Below are 12,302 nucleotides of genomic sequence, written 5' to 3'. Positions count from 1 at the left end.
TACTAAAGAAGGATCGCATTTGAATATAGCTCCAAAGACCAAGAATCCGAGAGGTAGAGGCAAAGTCGAGGCCTCCGGGTATTGTCGAGAAGTGACAAGAAATTAAAACCGATATACCGAACAACCCAGTCCAAGTTTTCAAGCGCCCGCATCATACATCCAGTTCGTTTCTTAGACATGTTCTCTGCCTTGCGTGCCTTGGCCCATAGTCCAGCTGTCGGGCCTCGAGTCAGCCGTGACTGACGTGTGAGCCGTGTGCGAAGTGACAGTCCAGGACTCCTTGTGGCCCTCGGAAGTGGTTTGGCCACCGCGGCTCTCAACGTCCACGAGCGGGACAAAATCGGTCTCATCCCCCTTGCTGGGCTTGACGGAGAGCTGGGTTGCGCTCCGGCTGGTCGATGATGTGCCGGTACTCTTGCCCGTGCTGTTGACAGTGTCCTTGACCTTGGGCCAGAACTTGGCAAACAGAAAGCGGTGAGCAGGCATGCAACCGCAAATGATGGAGACGTAGACCTCGATCAAACTCCAGTATCCAGCCTCGAAGTAGTCCCAGGTGATGTTTTGAGAGTTGGCAAAGTGGACCAGGGATGCCAAACGGATGATGGAGGTCAAGACGATGAAGATACCGACGCTGAACATGGCCATAACCATGAGCTTCTTCTTGATGCCCATATTCAAGCCAGCAAGATGTTTCAAAGGCAGAACCATGACGATGACGTCGAGGACAATGTTGACGGCTGCGGCGACGTATCCCTGGATGTGAATGTCATTGCATTTGCCCTCGTGAAGACCATCCCACTGCGTCCAGGCGAAGCTGACTGGGCTACACTGCAGAGCAGTGACGATGCCAAAAATGATGCAGTAGACGACGCAGACGCCCATGACGGAGTAGATGACGACGCGGAAATCCTTGGCGGGAAAGACTCGGAGGTAGAAAAATAAGACGGATATTTTGGAGACACCGAGGGCGACGACGTAGAAGATCTCACCATAGAAATAGTACTGTTCATATTAGAGGACCAAGATTTTAGGGGCGGGTCCGATGCACTTACATAGAGTACGTTGGTGATTTGTTTGGGGGTCAAAGTCCAGATATCTTTACCCATACCATTGTCGGCAAGAACAGGAGCAAATGCAGCGGGAGGAATGGCTAGGAGGACAAGCAATAGCATCGTCCAGTCATCCCAGCTCACTGCGCGACCGTTTTTGCCGAGAGATGCAGCCATGCGGAGGAGGAAGGCAACGAACGCAATAGCCATTCCCACGAGGCCAATGGCAGTGAAAGTAGAGCCCTGGTCACGTACTTCGGCGCCGCATGCTGTCAGGGAGACATTTTTGGTCTCTGGAGGCCAGTTAGCGACGCGACTTGCAATTGTTCGTTGGCGGGTCACCTACGCAGGCCCTCGGGAATCGTGCAATTGGACGCAACGCAAATAGTCAAAGCCCCGTTCAGCTGGGCATTACTGCATAAACAGGACTGTGTAAGGTCTGTGGCGCACTCCGAGGTTGGAATGAGGGTCTTGAGGCAGAGTAACTCCAAAACATCAGATTAGATTTCTGACTCGCGGATGAGGTGACATACAGCACAAGTCGGCATCTCTTTTGCCAGGGCTGTAAGGGCTGAGGACTGAGCGGCTACCGGCTGTACGGCCGAAGCAAAGAAGGCGGCCGTCATGGCCAGCGTGGTCCACAACCTCATGATTGGCGCGGAGTGAAAAACGTCCTTTTTCGTAACGAGAGAATGGGGTCGGACAAGGACGAAGCAGAACAGCACAAAGAGAAGCGGATGGTTCCCTGATCCAGGGATCGAGCGGAGTATTTCAACTACATGAACATTGCCCTCCAACAAGTCCACTAACGTCAAAATTGACCGCCGGCAATACGATTGGAGGCCTGGGCACGACCATCTTGGCTCTGGGGAGGCGATTCCGCAGCGAAGAGCCCGCGATAAGCCCGAGTAGAGGTAGAAGTCATGAAGGGCTCAATTTTTCTCTCTTATGCTTGCGTCGCCTCCAGGGGGATTTTCAGCAATGTGCGTCAAAACGGCCAGGACGGGGGACCGGGTCAAGGGGTGCGGGCTGAGGTGGCCGGAGGCAAGATTTGGCGCAAAGCCACGGGATCAGCATCGAACAAAAGTTGGCGTGCTCAGGCCTGCGATGTTGGACTGTGAGTGGTGTTGATGGTGTTGTCGGCTGAGTCGTGGTCGGCTCCACCAGGAATAAGCTAGGTAGCGGCCCGGCGTGCTGACTACAATGCCCGCGCCTCGACCACACCACGACCTCAGCAACCACAAACTCTTCCCGCAACGGGCATCTTTGCCGCTCCCACCCGACGCCTTGCGTCCCTTGATGCTCGTCCAGCACGCCCCGGCAAATTGCTGACCCTTCTCCCCCATACTCCCGCAATGCCTTTACGTCGTGTTCCCGGTCGGCCACAACTCGCGTCTGCTGATGATGCTCTCTCCAGTCCGATGATCCCAATCACCATCATCGAGCCCCTTGAAGCGTTCGGCATGGCGGCTCATCATGCGTCCGTCTCCACTGTATGGTTCAGAAACCACCATATAACGACGATATAAACACTTCGCTGGCTCCTTTCTTGCCTACTAACCACCTGCGCCAGTCACTCGTTCTTCTGGACTCTCCCTTGCTCTTACTGCTGTCCTTCTTTTGATTCCGACCCTTCTTTTTTTTTTTTTTTTTTTTTTTAAGCAAGTCAAGACTGGACGCACCGATTTAGCCATCATGATCGTCCTCAAGGCTTTCACCGTTCTTTCGCTTTTGAGCTCCTTTGCCTCCTCCCGCCTCATGTATGATCTCCCTCACGAGTCAAGTCATGAATTTGCCCCTCTGACCTTTTGATTGCAGCGATGGCTCCCAACACACTCCCTACCGTGGCGCAAATGTGAAGCGCGACATGCTCAACGGCGCCACTGCCGACACCACCACTCTCGAGGACTACGAGTATGTCATTGTTGGTTCTGGACCCGGTGGTGCTCCTCTGGCTGCCAGGCTCGCCATTGCCGGCCACAAGGTGCTCCTCCTCGAGGCCGGTAACGATGAGCACAACACCACCGAGTACAACGTCCCTGCGCTGCACTCTGTTGCTGCCGAGTACGAGCCCATGAGGTGGGACTACTTTGTCCGCCACTACGACAATCAGACGCAGAACGAGCGGGACACCAAGCTCGTCTACACCACTGCTGACGGTGGCCGCTACACTGGCGCCAACCCCCCCGAGGGCGCCGAGCCTCTGGGTATCCTGTACCCTCGTGTCGGTTCCCTTGGTGGCTGCGCGTCTCACAACGCCCTGATTACCGTCTACCCTCACGAGAGTGACTGGACCAACATCCAGCAAATCACCGGCGATGACAGCTGGGCCCCCGACAACATGCGCAAGTACTTTGAGCGTCTCGAGAGGGCCCGCTACCTTCCCAACAGCATTGGGGGCCACGGCTTCAGCGGCTGGCTCGAGACGTCCGTCACCGACCTCACCTTGATTGCTCAGGACTTCAAGGTCCTTTCTCTCGTCCTGGCTGCTGCCACGGGCATGGGCAAGAGCATCCTCGAGTCGGTCGTCACCACCGTCACCGGTCTGGCCCAGGTCCTGCTCCGCGACATCAACAACAATGGCCCCACCCGTGACTCGGACGAGGGAATGTACCAGGTTCCTCTGGCCATGAAGGTCCCCGAGTACAAGCGTGCCAGCCCCATCGACTTCCTCTTTGAGGTCATGAACGCTGTCAACGACGACGGCACCCCCAAGTACCAGCTCGACATTCAGCTTAACACCTTTGTCACCAACGTCAAGTTTGAGGACAGTGCCTCCGGCAAGCCCAAGGCTGTCGGTGTCGACTTCCGCACCGGCATGGGTCTGTATGGCGCCGACCCGCGCCGCCAGTCTGGCGCCATCACCACCAACGGAACTGCCGGAACTGTCAAGGCTACTCGTGAGGTCATTCTGTCCGCCGGTACTTTCAACACTCCTCAGCTGCTCAAGCTGTCTGGTATCGGTCCCAAGGAGGAGCTCGAGAAGTTTGGCATCGACGTCAAGGTCGACCTGCCCGGTGTTGGCAAGAACTTGCAGGACCGCTACGAAATCCCCATCATCGGCGAGGCCCCCACCAAGCTGGACCTCCTCAAGGATTGCACGTTCTTGGAAGGCGAGGACCCATGCCTCGAGAAGTGGGAGACCAACGCCATCGGCAAGGGTTCCTACAGCACCAACGGTGTCGCTCTCGCCATCGTCAAGAAGTCCAAGGTTGCCGAGAACAACGACGCTGATCTCTTCGTTGCTGGCTGGCCCGCCTACTTCAACGGTTACTACCCCAACTTCTTCGCCAATGCCACTGCCACCGGCAACGCCTGGACCTGGTTGACTCTCAAGGCTCACTCTCGCAACAACGCCGGTGAAGTCACTCTCAAGTCCGCCGACCCGCTCGAGGTGCCCGACATCCTGATGAACAACTTCCAAGTCGGCGGCGACGAGGACCTGGACGCCATCCTCGAGGGTCTCAAGTACAGCCGCAACGCCTTCAACGACCTGATCCCGCTCGACGGCAGCTTCTCCGAGGTGTGGCCCGGCGAGGCCGTGTCGTCGGACGAGCAGCTCAAGCAGTTTGTCCGCGACGAGGCCTGGGGCCACCACGCCTCGTGCACGTGCCCCATCGGCGCCGATGACGACGAGTCGGCCGTCCTTAACGGCGACTTCCAGGTCCGCGGCGTCGAGGGTCTGCGTGTTGTCGACGCCTCGTCATTCCCCAAGATCCCGGGCTTCTACATTGCCCTGCCCATTTACATGATTTCGGAGAAGGCGGCCGACGTCATTATTGAGGCGGCCAAGTCGTCGTAGTGTTTGACTTGTTGTTGCTGTTGTCGTGGGCGGTGTGAATATACGACGCAAGGAGTGTACGTTTTCTATAAGGCATAGCATCTTTTCTATCTTTCTACCATTTGTCGCCAATAGCCTTTTCTTGTACATGTAAACTTCTTGTGCGGGCGAATTAATGTGTACCAATAATTCCCATCTCGTCCTTGTGCTTCTCTCCTTTTATTCTGTCTCCCCTCGCTTCCTTGACGCGCGCCCTCTGTCTGTTCGTATCCAGAAATGACGCACTCGCTTCATGGCACAGCTGCTTTTGAAACCTTGGCCGTCTTTTGCCGTGTCGTCTTGTCAGTCAGCACTCCACCCAGCACTCAGTACCCCTACCCCTGACTGAAACGTCCCCCTTCCTACCTGCAGACCTGACCTGATCGTCACCGCGAGGTCCGGGTAGTGGAGATAGGCGGGCAGGCGGGCAGGCGAACAGCAACGAACTAAGGCAGGCAGGCAGGCAGGCAAAGCATTCCAAACCATCAATCGCCGTCGGTCTGTGGCTCTGTCAGTCAAGTTCGCCTAAACCATTACGCGCACGCTCCCCGCCAGCCTTCTACCTACCTACCTACTTTCTCAGCGCGCAAAACGGCTGAATCAGACGCGCCACCACCCATTGGGGCATGAGAAGCCTCCACACCCTGCCTGTCCGTGAAGAGTATCTTATCTACTCCTGTCGCTTGTTGCCCTCCCTATCTTTCTGTTTTGGCGGCTTTCCTCGCCTGAGTACTTGGCAGCGCGCTTGATTAATTGATGATTGCGTTTGCATGCGTGGCTGGGTGGGTGAGTGGATCGGCCCGCCCGCCGCTCTCTTTGGAGGAAAACGAGGCGAGGCGGCCAGGGCCCGGGACGGAGGCTTTGTGTGTACGTACTCGTGCTTGAAAGATGGCTCGGCGGATTTGTGCGCGCAGAAAGATGCCATGCCCGGGGGTGCCCAGCGACAGACAGCTAGCTCAATTAGTGAGAGTATACTGGATTGTGTAGGTGTGGAATGTTGAGATGCTGTGTAGAAGATGACTAGAGGAGAAAAGCTTTCTGCATAGTCTTGAGTAGGTAGGTAGGTAGGTGACTCGGTCAGTGGAAGTGGTGGGGCACAGTGGTCAGTCAGCGCGCGACCTCAGCGACGGCGCCCCTACAACGATGAAGGCTTCCAACCCCCAACCCACGCGGAGCTCGCGTACAGCCACCTGTCGCCAAACTATCCGAAGGGCAGGGCAGGGCGGTGGCTCAGTCGTAATCTATCTAGTCAGGCATGTTTCAGTCTTGGCACGCCTTATAGTTGACTCGTGCGGAGTCAGGGCAAAAGCAAGCAAGAGCCGCAGCGCGCACACGGGTCTCGGGTGTCGAAACAAACTCTCGCTGCGGGGGTGGTGGGGGTATGTCAATAGTGTTGGAAAGGATGGGTGGATGGCGTAAGGGACGATCTCTTCGGTCTGTGGGCTGGGCTGGGCTAGGCGGGACGGACTGACGGCGAGGAGAAAGGAGAATGCCGGGCGGAGCGACTCATTGGACGGCAGAGAGAGATTTTTACAGAAGAATAAACGTTCAGATGAAGTGGTGAGTTATCTACACAACCTGACATGTAGATGTACAGCCATGTTCAAAAAGTCTTTTTCCAGAAAAGAAAAAAAAGACAAACCCCAACGCCATTGTAATGCTGCGTCATCCTCAGTACCACATCACCGCTTTGCCGCGGGGTTTTGCGTCAGGTACGGCGTCGCCTTGTTGACCGAGGTGGTGGCGCTCTTCATGCGAACCATCTTGACTAGCCTGCCGGGCGTCCTCAGCCGGCTCCACAGCAGCACCGACGTGGTGAGCAAGGCCAGAGCGCCGGCCTGGTGTGTCGCAGCAAGGTGCGTGGGGACCATGTAGATGAGCGTGCTGATACCCAGAGCTACTTGGACCCACGCCATGTGAACGACGCCAGCGAGACCCTTCTTGGCATTGGCGGGCAGCGCTGCGCGAACGCGCGGGTTGAATCGAGAGTACGCAAACAACGCCATGATGGCGGTGAAGGTGGACATGGCAAGGCAGCGGTGGTCCAGCTGGACGAGAGAGGGGTTCTCGAGAATGTTGCGCCACCAGAGGTCTGAATGATCAGACTTGCGGCTGTAGAAATCATCAAAGAGCTCCTTCTTTGGCGGAGTCAGGCCGAGGCCCATCCAAGGGAACTCATTGTAGATGAGACCAGCATCAAGCCCAGCAACAAGAGCTCCAGACATGGCCGTGACGAAGACCAGGCAGGTAAGTGCGGAGACAAAACGCCTAAAAGGACGCAGGTTTGGGTGCTTAAGAGTGGCAATAACCTTTTCCGCAGCAGCAGGGTCCGAAAGCCAGCGGCGTTCCCGAAGAATAGAGAGACCAGAGACAATCATGGAGCAGTAGACCAAAAAGGCAGCACCCAGGTGGGCAGTCAGGCGATATTGGGAGACACGCGGGTGGCTGCCAGGCGCAAAGAGGTCATCTTTCAGACCGCTCGCAACCATCCACCATCCAATGACACCTTGAAAGCCGATCATACCGCAGATGCCGACGAGTTTCCAAGCCATGGGCTTCGAGACCTTGCGACGAGCGATGAAGTACATGGTGGGCAGCAAAAAGGTGATGCCAATGAAGCGACCCCAGAGTCTGTGTGTCCATTCCATCCAGTAAATCTTTTTGAACTCTTCGAGAGTCATGCGTGGGTTGAGGAGTTGGAATTCGGGCGATGCGCGGTACTTTGCAAACTCAGAGTCCCAGTCTTGTTGGGACATGGGAGGACGGGAACCGGTGACGGGGCGCCATTCAGTGATGCTCAATCTGTCGAGTGTCAGAGTAGCGATGTTCAGAGAGGATTCAGAGGGAGCTGTACCCAGACTCGGTCAGCCTGGTCAAGCCTCCAAAGACGACGATGCCAAAGACGCTGACTGCACTGCCGAACAGCCAGTAGGCTACGCTTTTGTCGCTGGTTTCGGGGAAGCTGCTTTTCTTGACGTTTCCGACGGGCTTAGCCGGGACCTTGTTCCCCAGCTCGCGAGCCAATGCGCCCAGCGGGCTCTGTCCGCCTTTGAGGGCGTGGGATGATTGCCATCGGAGAGCGCGAAATACGGGATCCTGCGGGAGTGGCTTGGCCAAAGGGGCGGCGGAAGCGGGAGCTAGTCTGGCGGAGCAGGTGAAGAATTCCTTGGAGAGACGCGGAGCAGCACGCCTCAGAGCCGGAAAGGCCTGGTGTAGCAATGAGGCCATGGTGGTGCTGAGGAAGAGAAATGGGCAGCCGACGATTGGTGGTACGATGACCTCGGGAAATGGTGCAGGGTTCACGTCTTGGCGGCAAAAAGGCTTATCGATACGACACCTAAGCGAATGACGCCAACGCCAACGCCAACGCCAACGCCAACGCCAACGCCAACGCGACGATGAGACGGCTCCACCAACGCAACGCCGAGTGCATTGATGGCTTTACTCCCCAGATTAGCTGTCTACATGTTCCATCATCCACTCACACCTCCCACTCCCAGTCCCAGCCATTCGTTTGCCGCCGCCTCGACCTCCACAAAAAGCAAATACCTACAAAACACTCCCATCGCGTGCCGCCTCGCCTCGTTGTACTGCTGCTGCACCTGATTCCACGCGCATCCGCCAGAATAACCATGTTCACGACGTCTTTTGCATATCCGCGACATCCTTGTGACTTGTCGAGTCCGCTCGAGCTCTCGACTTATCACCGGGTGGCGGGAGCGGGGGCGGTGCCTTCCTGTCACCTGCGCTGAGCTCCCTGGTAGCAGAACGCACGTCACCTCTGTCGCATCGCGACAAGGTCCACGGCATCTCACACACCGACTCCTCTTTACTTCAACACCTCTCCGTCCCTCCACATGATTCTCCGACACCCTCCGCCCTACCCTCTCCTGCGCCTCCACCTGTACCTCGACGCCATCCTGCAGCCTTTCATGACATGGACCATCGCGTCAACCACCTGAACCTCGAGACATCAGTCACGAATGCTCAACCTACCGACTCGTCACAGCATCCAGACGCTGCCCGGCCCCAGAGCCTCTTTGCCGGCCCCATGGACCCTCCAAATAACTTTGCGACTTCCTCCAATTCTCTCTTCGCCTCTGAGCCCATTCCCTTTTCCTTTGCTCCGTCATCTTCCTTGAATCCCTCCAGCAATCCGTGGAATTCATCATTCGATGCTCCTCGCCCTGAAGGCTCCTCGCCCGTCGCCAGTGCCGAAAAAGCCGTCGATGACCCCAGTGTACCGGTGGGATACGTGAATAGATTCTCTCATATCCGCCCCGACTACGATACTTTGGCCCACCTGAGCCGCATGTTTTCTGCTCCTGGTCAGCCGTCGTCTAGAATGGATTCCTTTTCCCACAATCGTTCTCTCTGTAAAGGTCTTCCAAATGTCTTTTTGTAAATCTGCTAACAACTGCAGCTGCCAATCCTGCAACGACCGGTCCACTCCCGCGCCATTTGCTTGACCGAGGCCTCATCGAGGGATGCCATTCCGACATCACCATTGTTGCTTTTGGAAAAAGCTACACGCTGCATCGTCTCATCCTAGATCAGGCGCCCTTTTTCAAATCGATGCTCACTGGACCTTGGCGTGAAAGCCGGTCCGGCCAAGTCGAACTCCACCCTGAGGAAATCGATACATGCATCACCGAGGCAGCCTTTGAGCTCACAATCAAGCGCCTCTACGGTGGTGACATTTCTCAAGACGAGGATGAACATTGCTTGGGTCTTTTTGCAACCGCCTGCTGGCTGGACATGCAAGACTTGGTTGAAGTTAGCATCGATGCCATCCTGCGTCGCATGCATCCTGATGGCCTAGCTCCGCTGATAAAACTCGTCACTCTCCAATACTACGGTCGGGCTGGCGAGAGGATATTGGCATCTGCCAAGGCCATGCTCTGTCGTGACGGATATGAAATGAAAACCTCAAATTGGGACGATATACCCAGCGAAATCATCCGTGAGATTGTTGGTGGAGATGGCTTCTTCGTCTACGGTGAGTACTACCGATGGCGTCTGGCCAAAAGAATCTTCAACAGCAAACTCTGGAAGACTGCGATAGCCATGGGCTTGGTACATCCGGAACAGCGCAAGACTAAGGCTCCAGACATGCTTGGTCTCATGGCAATCCGCTTTGACAGTGTCTATCGACAAAACTACATGACCACAGTCTCTACTCAGGGCAAGGATCCTGATGGGCAACAGAAATGGCTTTCGCTATACACTCATTACGACATTGAGCCGTTGCTCGTGCTTTTGGAAGAGGGCATACATTTTATCCATTTGGACTTTGAGCAGCTCCAGGGGATCCGTCAGACCCGCGATGTCTTTGGTTTGCCCATGGTTTCAGAAAAGGCCATCACGAACGCTCTCTGGATGCAAATGGAGCTGCGACAGCGGGTTGTCACTGCAAAATCTGGAGATTTGGAGCTCGGTCTTAAGCAGCGTTTGAAACGGAACAAGGCCAATCTCGAGGCGACCATGTCGGCATCACAACTGAGCATCAGTGCTGCAAAGGGCAAGGGCGCAGCCAAGGAAGATCCCAAGGTGGAGGAGGACCAAGACATGGACTCGGGTAGCTGGGACGCAAACGGCAAGCCGCGAAAGTTTTGGATCCCCAACAACGACTGCAACATTGTCGTGGGTGCCTCTGCCGAACCAATGGCTTCGGCTTCTCTTCACAGAAACTCATCGCGCCTGTCTGCCACACTCCAGCCCGAAGACGTGCAGTGGGCGAATGATTTTTCAGCACCCCCTGATGCAAATCGAATTCACACTCCGTTCCGCTCCGGCTCGGGAGCCAACGCCAGAGAAAATGTTCCCAAATCCCAAGGAAGGCCCGTCTACTACACACACTTTCCGCCATTTCGCTTCGCCGCAGAGTTTCCCAATCCTCGTCTTCTCAAGGAGAAGAAGAGGGTGTACTCGCGCAGTGTGTTCTATGCTGGCTCGCTGTGGAACATTTACATTCAAAAAGTCAAGACCAACAAAGGCAACCAGCTCGGCGTCTACCTGCACCGCGTCAAAGAATCATCGCTCGACCAAGAAGCGCCGCCGGAATCAGAGTACGAAGCTTACCACAGACGCATCTATCAGGAGTCAGACATTATCAGGCGGCAAATCCGCCGCGACCTGCGTCAACGAGAAAGACAAGCCGAGCTCGCCACGGCCATGATGGGCGTCGGCCAGCCAGGCGAGGAAGAAAATGGCTCGGGCAGCAGCGGCGACGGTGACGCGTCAAGCCAAAGCAGAGGCCAAAGCCTCGACCTGCCAACTTCGAACAGGGCGCGCAACAACCAGTTCGACGACGCCGAGATCGACGGAGCGCACGCGGGCGACTCGTCGGAAGACGAGCCACAATTCCCCACGGAAATCCATACGAGGCCGTGGACGCGTGCTGAGGCATTTGCCAGGAAACACGGGCAGGACGCCTTTACTTCAGCGCTGCCGCAGTATATTGATGCACGGCCAACCATCAAGACGTATTTCAAAATCTACTCGCCGTCCAAGGGCGGTAGGTTGCTGTCAGTGTACGAGAGCGCGCCCGACAAGTTTAACTTTAGCCAGAGCTGGGGCTGGAAGAGCAGCACGCTGATGCTAGATGACGCTGCATCGGTGGCTTCAACCACCAACAACAATTCGTCTGTGACGCCTCGGCAACAGCCGCAGTCCGACCCTGACCTTCTCGTCGGGACCGTGTCGGCCGCCGATGCCATGGACGTCGATGGCGCCGAGGCGGCTGCTGGCTCTGCTGCGTCTGCGTCGTCGGCCGAGGCGGCGCAGCGCACGATTAGCTGGAAGGAGCACTGCGTCAGGAAGAAGGGCGATGGCTTGCTACGCTTCATGATTGTCATTGGAAATTTGTAAACTCGTCGGTGGTGAGTTCTATGCAGTTCGAAGTTTGCTGATTGGCCGGTTAGCTGCAGCTGACGGTGACACTCTTGTCATGACTCCTTCTTTACATGTGCTATTAGGCGGAGACTGGATTGGTTGATTGACAACATTGAGGAGCGTCTTTATCGTAGGGTAGTTCCCGTTTGTCCCTCATCACCGTTATTTATTTTTTTTCATTTTTTTTTTGTCGAGTCATACAGACTGGCGGTTTCGTTGCATTATCACTGCTTGCTGGTGGAAGCCAGATTGTCCTGTACCTCTCTTATCGCATGTTTTCGGTGCTGGTGGCGGGCTGGCTAGATGTGAGCTGATAATGCTATTTTCTTGTCTGTTTTTCTACCTTCAGTTCTGACACTGTCGCTACTAAGCCACACATTACATGGCAAACTGACAGCGTCTTCTAGGCTCGTCAGGGACAACCGCATACAATTCAAACGACGATGACAATCGAGGGAAAGCGAGCAAGACATGAATTGTTCTTTCTAGTTATTTGCGCAGCCTGCCATCACTTTCTCTGGATCCCAATTCCAGTCGTT

At 55.7% G+C, this 12,302-nt stretch overlaps 4 protein-coding genes across 4 annotated transcripts; 2 read left to right on the top strand and 2 right to left on the bottom strand.

Annotated features, from left to right (window-relative positions):
• Window position 1: 1 nt before the first annotated feature.
• On the bottom strand, window positions 2-1,835 carry IWZ02DRAFT_197708 (uncharacterized protein). The gene is made up of 4 exons (XM_066762516.1): window positions 1,583-1,835; window positions 1,396-1,534; window positions 1,053-1,342; window positions 2-1,002 (listed from the first exon to the last, which is right to left on the bottom strand). Exons 1-4 carry the CDS (start codon window positions 1,697-1,699, stop codon window positions 172-174), a joined length of 1,377 nt encoding a protein of 458 aa, XP_066624263.1. The 5' UTR covers window positions 1,700-1,835; the 3' UTR covers window positions 2-171.
• A 794-nt stretch (window positions 1,836-2,629) lies between these two features.
• IWZ02DRAFT_197639 (glucose-methanol-choline oxidoreductase-like protein) lies at window positions 2,630-5,012 on the top strand. The gene is made up of 2 exons (XM_066762515.1): window positions 2,630-2,809; window positions 2,868-5,012. The coding sequence occupies exons 1-2, from the start codon at window positions 2,745-2,747 to the stop codon at window positions 4,849-4,851; spliced, it is 2,049 nt and encodes a 682-aa protein (XP_066624262.1). The 5' UTR covers window positions 2,630-2,744; the 3' UTR covers window positions 4,852-5,012.
• A 1,384-nt stretch (window positions 5,013-6,396) lies between these two features.
• IWZ02DRAFT_445776 (cytochrome c oxidase assembly protein-like protein cox15) lies at window positions 6,397-8,134 on the bottom strand. The gene is made up of 2 exons (XM_066767187.1): window positions 7,724-8,134; window positions 6,397-7,671 (listed from the first exon to the last, which is right to left on the bottom strand). The coding sequence occupies exons 1-2, from the start codon at window positions 8,095-8,097 to the stop codon at window positions 6,552-6,554; spliced, it is 1,494 nt and encodes a 497-aa protein (XP_066624261.1). The 5' UTR covers window positions 8,098-8,134; the 3' UTR covers window positions 6,397-6,551.
• Window positions 8,135-8,714: 580 nt separating this feature from the next.
• Window positions 8,715-12,048, top strand: IWZ02DRAFT_197308 (uncharacterized protein). The gene is made up of 2 exons (XM_066762510.1): window positions 8,715-9,245; window positions 9,293-12,048. Exons 1-2 carry the CDS (start codon window positions 8,807-8,809, stop codon window positions 11,737-11,739), a joined length of 2,886 nt encoding a protein of 961 aa, XP_066624260.1. The 5' UTR covers window positions 8,715-8,806; the 3' UTR covers window positions 11,740-12,048.
• Window positions 12,049-12,302: the final 254 nt, after the last annotated feature.

The sequence above is a fragment of the Phyllosticta citriasiana genome (genome assembly GCF_038021145.1).
Source record: "Phyllosticta citriasiana strain CBS 120426 chromosome Unknown IWZ02scaffold_4, whole genome shotgun sequence".
Lineage (NCBI taxonomy): Eukaryota > Fungi > Ascomycota > Dothideomycetes > Botryosphaeriales > Phyllostictaceae > Phyllosticta > Phyllosticta citriasiana.
The sequence above is the reverse complement of the archived record's forward strand: the minus strand, read 5'-3'. Positions and strand labels throughout refer to the sequence as shown.